We start from the raw sequence: 20,344 nt of genomic DNA on the forward strand, positions 1-20,344 counted from the left end.
AGTGTCTGCCGATACCTAACCGGTACCAACTGCAGAAACTGAAAACATCATTTATTTCCTTTAAACTAAAATAAAATCAGACAAAACTGATTTAAATGATGTGTTATGTAGCTGTTCATTATCTCTCATGTAACCACAGAAGAGCTTTGTTAAAATACAATTTCACTATGAATTTTTCTACAACCAGTAAACACTCTTATTACATCAGTTTAAATGTCCATCCAGGATATCAGCTGAGCCCATATTTGGAAGCTTTTCAGTATCAAGCTGGTTTCAGTACAATAGCAGTATCGTATTGGTGCGTCCCTAATGTAAAATTAACATGCAAAAGACTACACAATATGATGCTGTGGAGAAGAAAGCCATTACACAACAACTGCACCCTGAACAACTACTAGGGGTGTGCAAAAATATCAAAATATCAATATATTGTATTCTTTAATGTGATGATACAGTATCGATATTGTGGGCCGCTGTATCAATACATCGCAAAGAGTATTTTTTGGTATAATTTTCTAAATTATTTTGTTACAGAGCTACAGTTTTGTTGTTTGTTTAGTAAAAGGAAACACAGACACATTTGACATTTTCATTGTTTTGATGAGTAAAATTTGTTTCATATAATCTTAGCACAAGAAGTGGTTTAATAAAGACAATAATTTAGCCTTTATTTTTCATTGAACTGAATTGAATCAGTTCGAAATATATCGTAGCAAATCGAAAGCTCACTGTATCGAGACATGTATCGTATCATGGCCTATGTACCGAGGTATGTATCGTATCGGAAACTTCTTAATGATACCCAGCCAACAACTACTATGAGATACAACTAACAATTCCTTTTTTTTTTTTTTTTTTTTTTTTAACATTGCTCAAACCTGTCTGATTTCCAGTCCTTTAATATTTTTAAGGGCTACTGATCAAATTTCAGTCATTTATAATCTTCAATAATTAGGGTGGTTTAATAATAATAATAATAATAATGGAAAAGTGCTATTTTTAAAAATGTAACTAAAAATATGAGGAAAAAATCGATTCATTTTTTTGCACATTGCTCAGCCCACATATTCTAAATAATATCTCTCTATTTTTTGTTCTGCTTCCCGCCTCCTTCTGCAGTCCAGGTAAAGCCTCACACTTGAGAAAGACATAAATATATGGAGAGGTGTCTTCTGCTGGTGACAGTGTGATGTGACAGGAGGCGAGTGGGGACGGCCGCCACAGTCAGAGGAGATGACCTTGTAAATAAACCCTCCATCATAATCCTACCCCGCGGCCGCTGCTACCACTTGTCCTGTCTCTCACTCCTCTGTGACAGATACAGCCACTATAGTGCACCGGCTCCAAACCTGTCATTTCACATCACATTTTTAATCATCCCCGCCGCATGGGTATGTTCAAATACTGGACCCTGATTGGTTGTTTTGGGAGGCTGCATTAATACCTGTCATAGTGGAGAGCTATCGAGGCAGAGGTCACGCGGTCAAAGGGAGCAATCAAATGATTATTATCCTTATTATGATGCCTCCATAGCTTCCACTACCGTTTATTACTGCACCTCTGGGTCTCCATCCATAAGTCAACGCCTGTCCGTGGGGCCCCAGCTCTATCTTGCCGTCTTAACTGATATATGGGACTGATTTCAGACTTGGTTTATTGATCGGTTTAGCTTGATCAGTTTTAGCTTCTAACCTTATAAGTGCAAGGGCAATTGATTAGAATATAATCTACATTCAATACAATTAATTAGCATAATAGGACAAGTGTGAGAAGGGTAGAGTTGAAGTCACATCACAATACAGTATTTACACTAATATCAGCCAAGACAGTGCTCACATGTATCCCCATTGTCAGTTAAAGTGTGTTAAAAAGTTAATTGCTTTGAATTAAGACTAATTTAAAACTAGTTAACTTATACTTTAGATCTAACTCCTAACCCTAAACCCTAATCAAGTAGTTATTATGAAGCAGTACTGTTTGATGTCAACAACAACGAATGAATAGCACACACCAAAAAATCATTTAAATCTTGTGGTTTTGCACTAATTAAACTGCTTTATTTAAATGCTAATTAAAAAAGAAAAATGAAAGGCAACTATGTCTCTATGACTGGGAATAGCTAACATCAATTGCGTATTAAGGATGATTGGACATTTATTTCGTATGCAAGATTATTTCGAGCATTCAAATTAATGTCATGATTAAATTGTACTGCATGCATCTCTGATATTCTGACAATACATTCGTCTTTTGTGCAGGACTATTTGTCAAAATGTACTCTTGTGAGCTTTAAGCCAATTTAGAATGTTGAAACCTCCCCAAATGCATTCTCAAAGTTGTGTTTTGTTTCATTTACATGTTTGAGCAACCCTTTATTATTAGTCAGTCTACATCGCCAAAGTTCAAAATGCTCTGTTCCACTTTGTGATGTCATCGATATAATAACGTTGTTCAGGCCTGGAATAATGTTGTTTCCTCACCACAAACATACCTGGAGTTGTATTTTGTTTCATTCCCTGATGTTTTACACACAAATCCTGCATGTTCAGGCTGAGTTCTTCTCTGAAACAGCATACACTCTGTTCTACCTTGTGATGTCATGTGGTAATACAAGAAGTGCTCCACTGTGTTTTTAAACTTCATACACCTTCACTAGAAGAATTTGGCTAATTTCAGGCCTGGAATTGCTCATCTCTACTGAATAAAAGGTAGCCGTTAACTTGAAAACTACCACTATATGAGATCACCAGGTGAAACAGAGCATTTTGAGCTTTAGAGATGTAGACACTAATAATAAAGAATTACTCACACATGTGTGAATGAAAAAAGACATAACTCCAGATATATCTTTGAGGAGGTAATAATATTATAACACTGCATGAAGCTCACAAGAATAATTTTAGTGTAATATGGGATCTTTAACCTAGCATGTGTCTGTGAAATTCTGATAATACATTTGCCTATTGTGCAGGACTATTTGCTTTGTACGTGTTATACAACAAATCCTCCGCACAGTCACACAGAGCTTGATTGCAGACAGACACTTGACTGGCTAATGGCCGATGTTCACAAACTTAAATTTTAGCAGCTGCTATAGATCAGCGTGATGAGACTTGGCACTTGAGGGGAACAGTGGATTCTTTAGAGCCATTGTTGATTACGTTATTGAACTGCCAGCTTGTGTTGCATGTAAGTAAGTAAATGGCTGATTGACTGTGGTGTTGATTGAGCGCGTCGTGGGCTGACTATTTGAGCGAGTGGGAGCCAGCTTGAGCAGCACACCTGTGAATATCTTTGATCAGAGATTCCCGTCGCTATGTCTGTCCCAGAGGTGATCACGGGGGCCCAGGGGTAGATGCACGTACGCAGGCTGGCTGGGGTGGAAGTCTGGGTGGGGGGAGCCCTGGCTTATGTCTCCAGGTGGGATAAGCATCTGGAGACTGAGGAAAGTGCTCGCTATCACCCTGGTGGCTCTACGCTGACATCTGCTATTCCCAAAAACAAGATTAAATATATATTGGCAGGGAAATACTGGATAGGCACATGTGGATCGTGAAAATTATAATTAAATGATGCATTATGTAACCTTATGTAACATTTCTTGGAGAGTTTGCTACCTGCTTGTTTTTCTTGATGTTCTGCAATACTTAGAAAGTGCTTAAAGGTCTGATATTGCACAAAATTGATTCTTGTGAGCTTTAATCTATGTTATAATGTTGTTACCTCCTCAGCATCCCCAGATTTGTGTTTTGTTTCATTCTCACATGTTTGAGTAACCCTTTATTATTGGTCTGTTCTGGCTACTGTCTACTCAAAAGCCTCTGTTCCACATTGCGATGTCATGCATTGGTAATTTTCAAGTTAACAGCTATCTTTTACCTTCTGTTCACTAGAGACTGGCAATTCCAGGGCCAAAATTATCCAAATAATTCTAGTGAAGATGTCAGGAGTTTAAAACACAGAGTGCATCCATATTTCTACATGACATCACAAGGTGGAACCATGCAAGATATGTGTGTTAAACATGTGTGAATGAAACAAAACTAGATCAAAAATAGTATAATATGGGACATTTGAAACCACTGCTATTGCAAGTCCTGTTACACCAAACTCGGACCTATGCGGGTGCAGGTCCGGGGGAGGTGCTGGACTGTAGCAAGAATCTGCAAGAAGTCTATTTTTGCCTTCTGCCTGGTCAAACCACAGCATAATGTAGTAGTAAGTAACCTGCTCAAAAAATGTGCTGAAGCGAACTAAGGCCAGATAGTTTCACAAACTAATTTTGACAGAAGAACGGTCATGATAATGATTCAATCTCTGTAGCTTACATGTTTCACAAGATCGCTCAGGTAACAAATGTAATAAATTACTTTGAAGGCAAAGATGTAGAAATCCATCCAACGCTTGTTTACATCATCAAAAATGTCCTATTCAACTGCTATCATCATCTTGTCAAAACTTTCTTCCGGTCCCGTGTGCATTATAGCCAAGAGCAAAACCAATCATCAAAGCTCCTCCATTTCACACACTCACAACACACTATTTCTTATGACACATCAAACCTCCCAAATTCTCTCTGAAACCTGTTTTTCCCTATGTTTCCTTATCTAAAAGTGTTCAGATCTGTCAGTATCAGGCCTGAACCAACCGTCACACTACATTTCATACGTGCGTTTATCTCCCATGCAGTGGAGGCGCTTGGCCGGGCAACTCGATCCAATGCTGGCGATGCACTTTTGCTACTCTTCCTCGCTCTGACATGAAAATACTGAACAGGATATAGATTTCACTTTATTAATAAAACATGTATTTCCCTCTGCACTGATGCTATTGTTGTACTACATGGTTAACAGAAAACACGGATATTAAACTCATAGCAATTTGTACTATCCACAAGGGCTGGAAAATCTATTACAGGTATTACAGGGAGATGGTTTTCTTTAATAAAATTGCATTATTTTAAGTCTCTCCCAGTGCTGTGCAACCAAAGGATTTATCTCAGGTCAGCAGACAGCTTTCTGTGTTTTTTCAGATAGGATAATTACATTGTGTGAAGTTAGGCTCTCTCCAAAGGTCTTTAAAAGAAAGTGTGTCCGGGCGTGTGGCTGTGAGGGGCTGCCTTGCCTCCTGGTATTTGCTGTGATGATAAGCACATCAAAGAGCTGCTTCGTTAAAATTCAATCTGATCTGCTTTTAATTAGACTTTACCTTCAAAGTTTTAGAGACTTTTGTGTCTGATTTTGAATAATATGATAATACCAAAATAAAGCAATTGGCTTTTATAGTATGGTTCAAAAGTCTATACATTATATGAAATGGTATGGGTATAACTGTGTATTGAAGAAATATGTAAAGACAAGAAAAAAAACAAACAAACATACAAAGCTAATATCTCTAGCTCTGTTTCAACTGTACAAATTAACTCTCAAATCAGACTTGAATTAAACATTTTATCGCAGTTTCTTTTCTATTGGGTTGGGTTGGGGTTGTCAAAATATTCAATACAAATCAATCCTAAAACTTGAATTAAAACAAGATACCATTAGAAAAGTATTGATACTAATACTACAGTACATTGGACCTTTCCTGGATATTTACAGAATGGTCTTGACCTATATCTAAACTAGAAAACCAGCTGGAAACATTAAAGAAACTACTGTTATTTTGTGTTCTAAATTACATTCTATAAGACCATTTTATCATTGTTGAGTTTTAGTATCATGACAACGCTAGCTCATATACTGTCCTACTGGCCAATATTGTTATGAGACCCCCACACTGGCCGTGCAGTGGTCTGTCGTCCACCAGTTTGTTTGTATCGACCTCATCGCTCCCCTGCTGTGCCGAGTGGACTCTTCCTCCAACTGCATGTTATTTACCAGCCAATTATCTTCAGTCAACCAAAGGACACTTCAATGAGGCTCGCTGGAGTGACTGCACCTGCTACCTGCTGCTAAGTGTGCTTTCACCAACACAAAATGTCACTGTTAAAAGCAATTTGCACTGTGAATATGGTAAGTGGCCTGGCCCTGGACAGCTGTAATTATAAGCTTTATACAGCTGAAAGATGTATAGAAAAATAATAGCAAGAAATGGACAGGCTGAAATGGACCTAAAACTTTCCATTAGTGTGCTGAATAAAACATATTGAAGTTCAAGCCTAGAAATGAAGAATTAGAAAAGTGATAGAATGTAACTTTTTTGGTGGCGGGGGGGTTTGGCACTTGCTTGACTTTATAGATATTATTGTTTAACCTGTTATGCTTTCATATCATTTATTCAGTTCCATCTCCCCACACATTTGACCTGTAACTTGACCTGGTAGCATCACCTGCAGCTTGTCTCAATGAGGTTTAATGTGATGCTGTGGAACATTCTAGGAAAAACAATAATATCTCCATATCTCCATGAAGACAAGCATGTTACTTGAAGTCCCTTCACGTGTCATTGTAGTTAATTTGAAAATCTCAGAAATTACAACATGCATATCCCTTCATTTTTACAGATCTTTAAAAGAGAGCACACGTGTCAGGATCTGATTCATAGTTTAGTGCTTTGTTGATTCTGCTTTTCAGTCTCTGGGTTATTCTTCTTTTCTTTCTTTTTTTACTCATGAGCAGCCACGTTTGTTTTGACACAAAATGATTTCTCAGATTTCAGATTTTTGACAGAATGGTACAGTCTCTTCTTATTTTATTTTATATGTATGGCAAGAGATCTTGAACCAAGTAAACTAGCTAGTCCAAAGTGTGAAATCTAAGTTTATGAAACTGTCTAAGGGAAAAATGTACCTTTATTCCATAAGATGTGCAGGTAGTCCTTATCAATGGGCTGGTTGAGAATAATCAAGCAAATCTTCTGTTTACCTGCAAAGACAACAGAGAAAAATTATAAACACAGCTCAATGATAACTAAGGCACAGAGGGTTCCAAATGACAGAATAGATAATCCTCAGAGAAGCACACAGCCTGCCCAGGGGAATGAGTTAGGCTCAGAATCAGAAAAGGCTAAATTGCCATTGTTAGTGAATGAAATTGACTGACTAGGTGCTTTGGCGATATGGTGCAACATAAAACAGTGAATAATAATAGTAGACAAAAGTATTATTTAGATTGAATGAGCTCAATATATCCTGCCTAATTAAATATCAATCTGACTATTTAAAGGGCCTGTATCACCCAATTTCATTATCTGTTTAATGGTTTCTAAACAAAAACATACCTGGAATTATGTTTTGTTTCATTCACACATGTTTAAAGGTTGTATAGAGGATTTTCCAAGGAACGAGAAATCCAGCGACTGTTTGTCCTTTTTCAAATGTTGCGCATGCGTGAAAACCACCCCCCCCTCCCTACGTAGAAACGCCTTCTCCCGCCTCCTCACTACGCCAGAAACAGGTTTGTTTACAGCCGGTGAGCTGCACATGACTTGTAAACAACTAACTACAGTGTTGGTTAGGCAAGGCGGAGAAGTGAGGAGCGGGGGGAGCGGGTGTGCGGACATTTCGTTCGCGGACGAGAAGTGAGGAGCAGGGAGAAGAGCGGAGCAGGGAGAGAGGGAGAGAGGAGAGAGGAGAGGGAGCGGTGCGCGGAGATTCCGTGCCCGTAGAAGTGAGGAGAAGGGGGAAGAGCGGAACGGGCAGCGGGGACAGGAGTAGGAAAGGGGAGCAGAGAAGGTTGCGCGGAGATTCAGTGCGAATGAACTAGCTACAACACGCAGCAGCAAGCGGACTCTTTCTTTGCCTTGAAAATGACGTTTTCAGACATAGGATATCGCTTTCGTGTCCTGAAAAACGTTTGACTAGCTCTTGGAAATAAAGTACGTTTTCATAATAAGCAGAAGTTACCTGTCCAGGAGTAATTTGGCGACCAATGCGTCAGTCTTTAGACCCTGCGTCTGCTTCAGTCGCGCCATCGCTGGAATGAATCTACAAGAATCACCTTAGTTTGGCTTCGCTGCTTTTCCCCTTGTCTTCTTCTTTCAGCGACCTCAAAAACGGACTTTCTTTTGCGGCTAACTGCTCCTGGATTCTTGTCTGCCATTGCAACAAACTTTGTGCTAACTGCGAGGAAGATATAGGTCAAAAAAAGCCGCTAAGAACTGTTGCATTGGTGGAGTAAACAGCGTCTGTGCGTCTTGCGTCTGTGGACTGCGTGACAGGCGTACGTAAACCACGTACCGGCGGCGCGCAGGCAGGTCAGTTACGCTAGAAACGTAGGGAGTTTGATTGATAGCCTGTCAGCTAACAGATAACGAGGCCGTGTCGTTATCTATTGGCAAATGTTTAGCTGGCCCCACCACGTCCAGAGTTGATGAATTTTATTCTCTTTTTTTTTGGTCATCATAATTACAAGGCTACTGCACCTCTATAATGCTATCATTGACAACTTGAACAAAAAAAACAAAAAAAAAAATCCTCCATACAACCTTTAACACACAAATCCTGCATATTTAGGCTGCGTACTTCTCTCAAATAGAAAACATTCTGTTTCAACTTGTGATGTCATGCAGTAATACGGGAAGAAAAGTTAGCTATTTTTTGTTTAGTTTTTTTCCTCATGACATCACAAGGTGGAACAGAGCATTTTGAGCCTTGGAGATAAAGACATACTACAAATAAAGGATTACTCAAACAAGTGTGAATGAAACAAAACATAACTCCAGGTATGTTTTTGAAGAGGTAAAAAAATGTTAACATGGTTGAAAGCTCACATGAGTAAATTTTGCATAATCCTTTAAAAATAAAGAATCAAGACTAGATGTGTAATTCAGGTACCAAACTAACTCTTGTGTTACTTCCAGCGCCCTTTTGTGTAACTGTTCTATCAAAATCTCTCAGGCTAATTTTAATACATTGACCTTGGACATGTGCAACCGCTACAGTTGGCGACAAAACCACCAAAACCCTTGTGAAAATGACATGGAAAATAACCTGTCATCCTATAGCCCTCATGATCGCACGCCTTTTGTTTTTGCTGTCAGCGGCACCTCTATGCGTCACTGTCAAGCCCGTGTCCCAGGGTGCATCATTTCACAAATCTATTTCGTTCCCTCTTTCAACCCCCCATCCATCTTGCTCTTAGCTTTTCTCTTTTTGCTCGGCTGCTAATGCAAATCCCCTGACTAATACTTTAGAATTGTCATTTTTCTATCTGCGGGAGTTGTGGAAAAAAACATAATGGAAAACTCGGCATTGGCGAAGTAAAAAACACAGCGGCAACAAAAGCCTTAATGGACCAAAGACTAAAGCCGGAGATGCTTTCCTTTCGCCTGCACACGGCAATTTGATTTCATGCTGATTTATCGCTCCTATCTCTATCCTTATGAATGATTGATAATCCATTTCTAAAAGATGTTGGCAAGTCAAAATGGCATACGCTACTTTAAAAACACTTTATAATTCCTTTCCGATGTGCTCCTCTAAACTGTGTTTATGCAAATGTCTAATCAGCATGGTACATTTAAAACAGGCTTGTAGCAGTTCTGACACATTAGAAATATTGTAGGAGGCCAAAAAAGCAACAGCGTGCAGTTCTCCCAGTAATATGTGGTGCATCTTTTGAGGAGGGAAGGAGTTTAGCGAGGCTTGGCGCTGAAAGTGCATAAAATATTGGCCCGCGTGGTGGCGACTTTGTTGCTTCAGCGAGCTTGATGTTGTTAAAAAGTTCACATCACTGGAAGGTCACTTCTAATGTGAAAGTCAACCCCAGCTGCGTGTGGTAAAAGCAAAGGGAGGGAAGAAGGGGACAAGGAGGCGACACAAAGAGAAGGAAAAGAGGGAGCAGGCAAAGGAGGAGGAGATTTGTCAGTCTTGTCTCTTAATTGGCCGGAGGTGTACGCAGAACAAAAGACATAGCCAACCAGCCGTGACTCCTCAGATAGCCCTTTGCCATCTCTCTTCTCACCTGCCCCCACCCCCACCGCCACAACACACAAGCATTAGGTACTCGAGAAGCACGAGCGGCTTTATACTGCATTCCGCTCAAAGAAATGTCACCTTGGGGACTGTGTTTAAAGAGCCAGACAGCAAAAATACCACAAACACGCACTTAGATCCAGAGTCATGGGCAGCGTACAAGTTAGGGGCAACTTAAGCAGAAAATGTGAGTGTTTAAGAGGCCATTGGCACATCTACTGGGAATAATAACTGGTCAGGGAATTACAAGACCATTGATTAATTTGATTCTTAAATTGTCCTTAATCCCTGTACTATCCTGTCTGATAAGATAATCCTTTTATTTCCTCTGATGGGGGAAAGGTGCCTTGGGACAGGGGTCACATGCACCAAGAGCTAGGACGCACAGGGCCTCTGCTGTCCCAGGACATACAGTCATGATAAAGGTAATATCAGGCTGGGGCCCTGCGATGGAGCTATATCTCCAGTTACAACACGTAGATGGATTAAAAGAAGGACAGTTAGACTGTCTAATCAGAGAAATTTAGTTCACATTCCCTGTAAGAAGATAACATCCAGTCCTACTGAAACTAATCAGAAACTTGCTGTGCTCAATGTCAGATCTTTATGTAACAAATCATTTCTAATTCATGATTTTATTTCTTCTTTTAATCTTGACTTTATGTTTTTAACTGAAACATGGCTTGACAAAAACACAGGCCATGCAGTGCTAGTGGAATCAACCCCTCCCAACTTTGAATCTGAAACACGAGCAAATAAAAAGGGTGGAGGAGTGTGTGCATTTTTTAGAGATCATTTGGTTACACACAGGTTGTCATTTGGGTTTTTTTCATCACTTGAGTATGTTTCCTTCAAAATGGAGCTAAAACAATCACCGTCCATACTCTACATCGTCATATACAAACCTCCTCAGCACTGTCAAAGTTTTATTGATGATTTTACTGAGATGCTTTCAGTTGTTTGCACAGACTTTGATGGTTTAGTCATTACAGGTGATTTTAATGTACATGTGGATAATGTGTGTGACAAAAATGCCAAAGAGCTTAGTGTTGTCCTTGAAACTTTTGGTCTGACTCAGCATGTCAGTGAGCCCACTCACAACAGAGGGCACACTCTGGACCTGCTCATTACAAAGGGTGTAAATATTTCAAATGTCAATGTGGTTGATGTTGCTCTGTCTGATCATTTCTGTGTCTTCTTTGACCTGTCTGTTATTCCCAAACCACCGGCTGCTCCTACAGTTGTTCGAAGAAGACACATAAATGATAACACAGGTGCACTGTTCATGGAAATGATACATTTTGAAATTGCCTCATGTTCTAATGTTGATGATGTGTGTTGAACTCTGTGACTTTGAGTGTTTTGAATGTTCTGGATGCCATCGCTCCGATAAAGGTTAAAATGGTTAAAGATAGGCAAAAAGCTCCGTGGAGGAATGATGACTCAGTCAGGGCACAGAAAAGGGAGTGCCGGAAGGCTGAGCGGAAATGGCGCAAGTCAAACCTCCAGGTTCATTATGAGATTTACAGAGGAACAATGCATATGTACAACTACACTTTGAGTAAAACAAAAGAGAAGTATTTTTTGGACATTATTGGTAATTGCAGTAACAGCTCTCGTGTCCTGTTTGCAAAAGTGAACAGATTAACAAACCCTCCAGCTCAACTGCCACTAGAACTAATTTCCACATCTAAATGTAATGAGTTTGCAGTTTTCTTTAATGACAAAGTTCAGGGTATCAAAAAATGCCATCAATTCCACAACACAAATAACAAGCATGCAGCCACAGAGACACTTAGAGCTGAATCACTTTGCACCTGTAACTGACAAAACTGTTTTAGAGATCGTTATCAGTCTGAGTTCATCTACTTGCTGCCTGGACATGTTACCCACTAGATTTCTAAAGTCTGTCCTCAACAGTTTACTTTCACCACTCACTCACATAGTTAACATGTCACTTCAATCTGGAACATTCCCAAAACTGCGGTCATTAAGCCTCTCCTAAAGAAGAGCAGTCTTGATGCCACAGTACTGAACAATTTCTGACCCATCTCAAATCTGCCGTTTTTGGCAAAGTCCTTGAAAAAGCTGTTTACCAACAGCTTACGAATTTTCTCCAAATGAACAACTCCTTTGATGTTTTCCAGTCAGGTTTTAGAGCCCACCACAGCACTGAGACTGCTCTTATCAAGGTGACAAATGACATCCGCCTGAACACTGATGCAGGCAAAGTCTCAGTCTTGATCCTGTTAGATCTGAGTGCTGCTTTTGACACTGTCAATCATGGGATCCTCTTACAGAGACTAGAGGACTGGGTGGGCATCTCTGGTACTGTACTAAACTGGTTCAAGTCCTATCTAGAAGACAGGAAGTATTTTGTTGAAATTGGAAACTGTGTCTCAGATCACATGGCCCTGACCTGTGGGGTGCCTCAGGGGTCAATCCTGGGCCCCCTGTTGTTCAATCTCTACATGCTGCCATTAGGCCAGTTAATAAGCAGCAATAAATAAGTCCTACCACAATTATGCAGATGACACTCAGATCTACGTCTCTCTGGCAGCAGGAGACTATGGACCAGTGGACTCACTTTGTCACTGCATCCAACAGATCAGTGTGTGGATGCAAAACAACTTTCTCCAGCTAAACTCTGACAAGACTGAAGTCATAGTGTTTGGTCCACAAAAACAAAGGGACAGTGTCAGCAGTCACCTCCAGTCTCTCTCTCTAAAACTTTCAAATCAGGCAAGAAATCTAGGGGTAATAATGGACTCAGACTTGAACTTTAACAGCCACATCAAATCAATAACATCTGCAGCCTTTTACCATCTAAAAAACATAGCGAAAATCAAAGGTTTACTGTCTAAAGCAGACTTGGAGAAACTTATCCATGCGTTTGTCTCCAGTAGATTAGACTACTGTAATGGTCTGCTCACTGGTCTCTCCAAACGAGCTGTGAGACAACTGCAGAACATCCAGAACGCTGCAGCTCGGGTCCTTACTCGAACTAGGAAGTACGAGCACATAAGTCCTGTGCTCAGGTCTCTGCACTGGCTTCCTGTGCCTCAGAGAATAGACTTTAAAGCAGCTCTGCTTGTGTACAAGTCTCTCCATGGCCGAGCACCAAAGTACATCTGTGACATGTTAGTGTCATATGAACCATCTCGCACTCTGAGGACCTCAGGGACCGGCCTCCTGCTGGTGCCCAGAGTCAGGACTAAACAAGGGGAGTCAGCGTTTCAGGTTCATGCAGCTAAAACCTGGAACAGTCTTCCTGAACATGTGAGACAGACTCTTCTGTGACGCTGTTTAAATCCAGGCTCAAAACATTTCTGTTTAACTGTGCATATAACTGAAAGGTTTTCATTCCGCACTCTTTGCTCCAATTTATGTCTCTCTTTTTTAATTTTAATCTTCATGATTATTTATGTTTTGATTTGTTTTTATTATGATTTTAATGTATTTCTTATTCTGTAAAGCACTTTGAATTACTTTGTGTACGAATTGTGCTATACAAATAAACTTGCCTTGCCTTGCCTTGCCTTAACACAGAGAAAAAACATCATATCAACATAAGCCCATACAAACAACATCCACCACTGAACATGAATAAAACCAAGTACATACACCATCAGGGACCTTTAAGTCACTCTATCCAGGCAAACACTTCAGTCCTTCAGTACGTTCTATTAGTAATAGCACATTCCCTAAGCCGATGTGGTTTTTTGATTGCATTGACCTATGTGTATGTCCTAATATTCTAATGTTCTGTATTGACAAATTAACTGAAGATTGTATACAGTGAACTATATTGAATGGCATATTTTTAACTTGTTAGATATTAGACTTCTATAACTTCACGGTAATTTACTGGTTTGCATGGACTTAAGTCAATAGTTGAACTGTAGACTCCTTGTGTTGATTTTTCCTCTCATTTGTCACCAGCCTGTGCACATTCCTGGAAAAGGCATTTATAATTAAGATGTTAGAATTTAAAATGCCAACTGTGCACACTGGGGATCTAAACATGCAGACATCCAGGGGCTGTTTTTACACGCTGTGTCTAGAGTCTAGATAAGCATTTTCTGCAGACGATTCACATTAAAGGAGACATATAAACAACATCTGAAATTAGAGAGGGCACGTCTCAATACTGGAGTTTAGACTTTGCTGTTAAAATGCACGAGGTGGTGGATAGCACAGATCATCTCTTCGTCACACCACCTGTTGCATTAGGAACTAAGAATGTTCCTGAAAATTGTTGTAAAAAACTGAGTAGAAATAATTTGAGAAAATCTTGTCAAGGTTTGAAATTGATTTGTTGTAAGAAACATGTGATTCAAGGTGAAGGTTTTTTTGGGTGGGCCAGTCGAGGCGATAGTAAATAATAAGCAGATATTTATACAAAGGAGTTGGTCAGAATGTTATACAAAAGACAACTCTTTTATTAAAGGTTCACTGTATAACGCCACTTGCTTGGCTCTATTGCTTATTTCATAATACAACCTTAAGTATATGTATCTAGCATTCATTTATTGTGCTTTTATTGCTCAATAACCATGTATTGTTATTATGTGCAGATTTGGCTCTCCACAGATGTGACCTGCAACTTGGCCTAGTGGTGACACCTGTTCGTGCCCATGGACATGTTATTGGCATACCCTCTTCCAGAAAACCTACACCGTTAACAGATTTTGTTTCTCAGATTGTGCATGTGTCCAAATATATTTGCAAGAAAGCTGTTTTACATAAATTTTATTGATTAACAGGAATCAATTTGGACACAGTAGCTCACAAATCACAATATGTATATACAGTGTATATGTAGAAGCAAAATTAAAATATAGAAATATGATACATTTTGTATACATACATATATTAAAATAATATTATATCCTTTGAATTTATTCTTCTTTTGTGCTTTGAGACCACAGACTATAATGTGCTCTGCCAGCCCCATTGGGACAACATCGACAGCATGACTGACTGTATAACAGATTACATCAACTTCTGTGAGGATACAGTCGTCCCCACATGCACACGCTGCTACCCCAACAACAAGCCCTAGGTCACCAGCCAGCTGAAGGATCTACTCAATAAGGTGAAGGGGGCTTTCAACTCTGGTGACAAGGACGAGGTGAAGAGGGTACAGCTACAGCTGAAAGTCCAGCTCAGGCAGAGTCAAGAAGTGTATGGGAAGAGGCTGGAGGCAAAACTCCAGCAAAACAACACCAACGGATGTGTGGAAGGGGATGAAAGTCATTACAGGTGTCAACACCAAAACAAAGCAACAGGACAATAGCCCAGACAGGTCAAATCTACTAAATTTTCATTTTAATAATTTTTCATCTGGCACCCCCGTCTCTTTACCTCCCAGGCACCCAATCCACACCTCATCACAGACAACTCAGACAGCCATTCATCAGCCCATCACTTCTGCTCCCACACCTAGCCCCATCCCCATGGAGGAACCCAGTCCAGTGTCTTTATCACCTGCGCAGGTGAGAAGACAGCTGGAGAAAGTTCATCAATGCAAGTCTCCTCGACCAGAACAAGTCAACCTCCCTGTGCTGAGACATGTGCAGCAAAGCTCACTGGGATTATGCACTTTCTCTTCACCCTGAATCTGAAGCTTGAAAGGATACCAGTGCTATGGAAGACCTCCTGCATTGTGTCAGTGTCCAAGTAGCCTATTCCATTTGGACTTAATGACTTCAGACCAGTTGCTTTGATATTTCATGTCATGAAAGTGTTTGAGAGACTTGTTCTGGCTCAGCTAAAACTCTTGGTAGCACCATCCTTGGATTGTCAACAGTTTCCTATCAGTGCTATTTAGGCATGGAAGATGCTGTAATCTGTCTCCTTCACCGGGCACACTCACACCTGGATGGTGTTAAAAGCTCTGTGAGGATATTGTTTTTCAATTTCTCCAGTACCTTTAACACAATCCAGCCCTTTATGTTGAGTGAGAAGTTGCTCAGGATGGATGTCAACTCTTCCAGTGTCTCCTGGATTACTGATTACCTGTCAGACAGGCCTCAGTATGTGCGACTGAGAAGCACCTTTTCTGATACTTGTCAGTAATGTAGGAGTTCCCTAGGGTACAGTCCTGTCTCCATTTCTGTTCACTCTGTACACTTCTGATTTCCAGTACAGATCTGGGTCCTGCCACCTGCAGAAGATCTCTGATGACTGCAGCGGTGGGGTGTATCGGAGATGGACAGGAGCTTGAGTACAGGACAATGATTGCAAATTTTTTGGAGTGGTCCCAGGCAAACCATCTGCTCCTAAACATTGACAAGACCAAGGAACTGGTGATTAACTTCAGGAGAAAGAGGACACCAATGGAGCCTGTCATCATCCAGGGCCATGACGTAAAAATAGGGGAATGCTACAAGTGCCTTGTCCATGGAGTCCATGTAAACAGACTGGATTGGAGGGACAACTCTAATGCTGTGTACAAGAAGAGCATGAGTAGACTCTACTTCCTGAGAAAGCTCAGGTCTTTCAATGTGTGCAGCAAGTTACTGGAGCTCTTCTAACAGTCTGTGGTGGCCAGCGGTCTGGATGTCGCTATGGTCTGTTCAGGGAGCAGCATCAGTAAAAGGGATATTGGGTGGATTGACAAACTGATCCGTAAAGTTGGTCATGTGACTGGCTGTGAGCTGGAGACATTTGTCACAGTGAGGAACAGGAGGACACTGGACAAACTGCTCTCCATCATGGCCACTCCTACTGACCCACTGCACCAGACTATAGAGGGACAGCTCCACTGTAGGAGCCTGTTGTGAGAGATATAGGAATACATTCATACCATACTCCATACAGATGTACAACAACTCATCCTTATATAACAGATAACCCTGTGTTTCTGTCAATCATCATATCACCTTTGCACTGTTTCCTTATGACCTCTTGTATATAACTGTGATATACGGTTATATTAAAATATTTGTTTTTTACTTACTGTACATACATTTATATAATTTATGTCTTATTGATATCAACCTCTTATTGCTACTTATTTGGAAGTTTATTACAATTGTTTTAATATTGTTTACTGTGTGTTATTGTAATATAATGTGATGTGTGAGCTACTGTGTAATTTACCTTGTGGACAATAAAGTCTGTCTAAGTCTAAGTCTAAAGACAGACCTGCCTTGCTTACTCACACAGACTACTTGAGAAGTGCTGCTGTCAGCCTCCAATCACAAATGAGTGTCTCCAACTGATGCTGGCCTTTGTGCTGTATTGATTTGTGCATTGTACAAGCTCTGGAAATCACAGCACCCCATGTTCCTCTAGACATGTTCACAAATGCCAAGCAAATACTCAAGGTGCAATTACAGTTTTTCCCTTTTTCATTTGTACAAGCACTAAACCTGTGTGCAAAGTACAATGAAGAAAAATATACAAGTTATACAAGTTGTTGAACGGTAAAAGCAAACACAACATTTACTTTTTTGTTGTCAGATTGTTTGATTAAAGCAAATTAAATGTCTAATTAAGGCAAGAAAAGCACTTGTAATAAATCAGCATAACAAGATTTTAAAGACAAACATTTCAAGTCAAAAGTATGGGTGGACAACACAACACAAAAGTCTACCTTAAATAACTGTAATAAAAAGTAATAAGTAAACACCATTATTTTAAGTTTAAAGTAGTCTAAAGGAATAATTTAAGCCATTCAGTAAATACAGTAAAAAAAAATTAGCATTCAACAGTCCTGCAGCTGTTACACATTGTTTGTCATACTCTGAAATTAGTAACTGATACCCCACAGGTCAGACTGTTCTGTTCTATTCTTTTTACAGCAGACGTGAACCTTGACCAATGAGAAAGAACTGACAAAACCTGCAAGAACTAGTTCCCTTTCTTCAAATTATACTTCAATGTTTCATGTATTTCAGAGGTCTATACAACAACTAGAACTATAATTAAGGGTTGTAAAAAAAAAAGGATTCTATGAACTTATTGTTCTGCCACATGCATTTTGTTTTAAATAATACTACTAATAACTATTATTATTATTATTATTATTATTTTGTTTCTATATACATTATTTTTTAAGTAAAATCTAAGAAAACACAAATACTTTAGTCCTAGAGGTATGTTTTTGAGGAAACAAAATCATAACATAGATTAGAAAATAGTGTGGGCTCTTTAAGCAATCATTTTTATGTAGCACAAAGTCAGAACCCCCCCCGCCATCCCCGCAAATCCAAATAGAGACAGATATATGTGTGGTGAAAATGTTTATAGTTTTGTCTTGCCTACATATTTTTTAGTCATTGTTATGTTAGAGATGTTATGTAATACAATATATTTAGAAGAATGCACATGCTTATGTAAAGAGCCCAAAGAGACAACACATAAAGCAGTGAATGAAGTGCTGTTCTGAAAGTGCTTGTGATTTGTTTTGGAGTTTTATTTCCCCAAAGACAATTTATGTGTGTCAGAGTGAGTGGGAGAAAGCAAAAGAGCAGACAAGTGTGACAGTGATGCGGCTACGAATATGTTTTGATAGAAGCGAATGTGCATCTTCTATGTCTGTTTCCCAGTTTTCTCTTAGTCTCGCGGGATGTACTGTAGCTGGTGTTTTCAGATTTTTTATTTATTTTTTTTACTTGAGAATTTCAAGACATGGTGTGTTTAAATGTGTGTGTTTTGGTGTTGGTTTCTGTTTGCACAAGGGTTGTTTGACAGACAGTACCTGAGGGGAGCAAGCAGTCCAAAGGCGTCAACTCTTCATCCATGGCCCAGATCTACGGGAGCCTGCTTTCAATCAGCAATCGCACCTGGAAAACAGGAGACACGCTGTTTCTACCATGATTTTGAGTCCACTTTGAAAAGGCTGTTCAGAAAAGTAGACAATATGCAATACAAAAATACAATAATCATTTAACTTTCTGGATCTGGAATAGGCAATTACAACTACAACACCAAGGTCTTTTACAATGATTGTTAGACAATTTGGCTATATATTAAAAGAGGTGTTTAAAGGTGTTAAATAGTGATCCAGTAACACACAGTCAAAAAGGACTTGATATGGGTAACAAATATCTATTTATTAATTGATTATACATATAAATATATATTTTTTTAATTAAATATGATATGTAGGATCTAGAGTTTGTTAGATTAGTGTCCTGCACTCAACTCCATACAAATTCTATGCAATAGGTTATGTATAGCATATTTAAGTAAACTTATTATGACATATAATGTCATAAAATGCATTATGTAAAAAATACATGAACACTGAATGCCAGGTGTTTCTTTTCTTTTTTTAATTAATAGTCATGAAAGATTTGTACACGTTAATCAACAACTGAAGGTATGGATTAGGATACTTAATTTGTCAATTAGGGAAAGTATGTGCTACTTTTTGCAAATGTTTCATATTACTTATTGTACTCTGACTATAGAATAAATGGTCTAATGCCCCTGATTAACTCAAATTCACTGATCATTATTACATGTTACTAGCACATCCTTAACTGTGTTTAGAATTTGCCATTTCTTACCTCTTGACGCTTCGGTAAAATATATTAATAAATGATCTGCGGATCACATTGATTTATAGGCCTATACAAGTTCTATGCATATTCTTGCTTAGCCTACAGTCTGCAGACGTGATCTAACTGTTCACTTAAAAACCCACATTCCAACAACAGGATACACGTGGTTAAACTGTAGTTTACGTACACAGTCTATGGCCTTATGGTTTAAACATTCACCGGGTCTGCACGATTTAGCAACAGTGCGGAGAGCTGGATTTGTATTCCCAAAGAGCATGAAAATCAACCATCCGCCCAACGTGCTCGGGCTGCTGTCTGTCAGCTTGCTCCACTCAAAAACACAGCAGCATCGCCCATTGATTTTAGCCTACAAGATGCTAAAACGCTTCAAGCCCAAAAAAATAAGCATAGAATGGGGACCTCGGTACTCGCGCAGTTATCCGATTGTAAACTACACGAGTGTCAATGCTGCATTTTAAAGCATAATGGTAATAATTAACAAAACTTAAAGCATCACTGGACTTCCGGCTTCAGCATGCTTCAGTAATGTAAACAGTAAACGAGTGCAACGGAGAACCCCCGAACAGACTGAGAGGCAGCGGTAAAACCTATGGGGACCTCTAGAGGACACAAAGGGAACAGCGGCAACCACTTTTAATGATCTCATTGCTTTTGTATACATTTAATAGAGTACAGATATCAGATCAAATTAATGTGGGAAAGGAGAATGTTTGGAATGTTTCACGTTATGGCATAAAACCTTTCTAGTTTGCATTCATTGAATTACACATATTTTTATTGCAAAGAAAAAAAAAACATTATTTCTAGAGTGGGCTCAAGTTTCCACAGACATGACCTGTAACTTTGGCAAATGGTATCACCTGCTTATCTCTATAAAGATACAGAGAGA

General features: G+C 39.4%; 1 protein-coding gene across 3 annotated transcripts in view; it reads right to left on the minus strand.

The window, feature by feature from the left end:
• The window catches only part of tpk1 (thiamin pyrophosphokinase 1), a 75,869-nt gene extending 55,897 nt beyond the window's left edge, over nt 1-19,972 (minus strand). For 2 of the 3 annotated variants that reach the window (XM_020925698.2, XM_055151035.1), the window contains exons 1-3: nt 19,441-19,972; nt 18,627-18,711; nt 6,792-6,866 (exon numbers count right to left, since the gene is read on the minus strand). In XM_020925698.2, the coding sequence (XP_020781357.1) occupies nt 6,792-6,866; nt 18,627-18,669 (118 nt within the window). In that variant the 5' untranslated portion in view covers nt 18,670-18,711; nt 19,441-19,972. The remainder of the gene's footprint in view (nt 1-6,791; nt 6,867-18,626; nt 18,712-19,440) is intronic. The other variant, XM_055151036.1, reaches the window with a different exon arrangement.
• Nucleotides 19,973-20,344: the final 372 nt, after the last annotated feature.

This window comes from Boleophthalmus pectinirostris, unplaced genomic scaffold (assembly GCF_026225935.1).
Source record: "Boleophthalmus pectinirostris isolate CB_2022bp ecotype Guang Dong unplaced genomic scaffold, ASM2622593v1 HiC_scaffold_15, whole genome shotgun sequence".
In the NCBI taxonomy this organism is placed as follows: domain Eukaryota; kingdom Metazoa; phylum Chordata; class Actinopteri; order Gobiiformes; family Gobiidae; genus Boleophthalmus; species Boleophthalmus pectinirostris.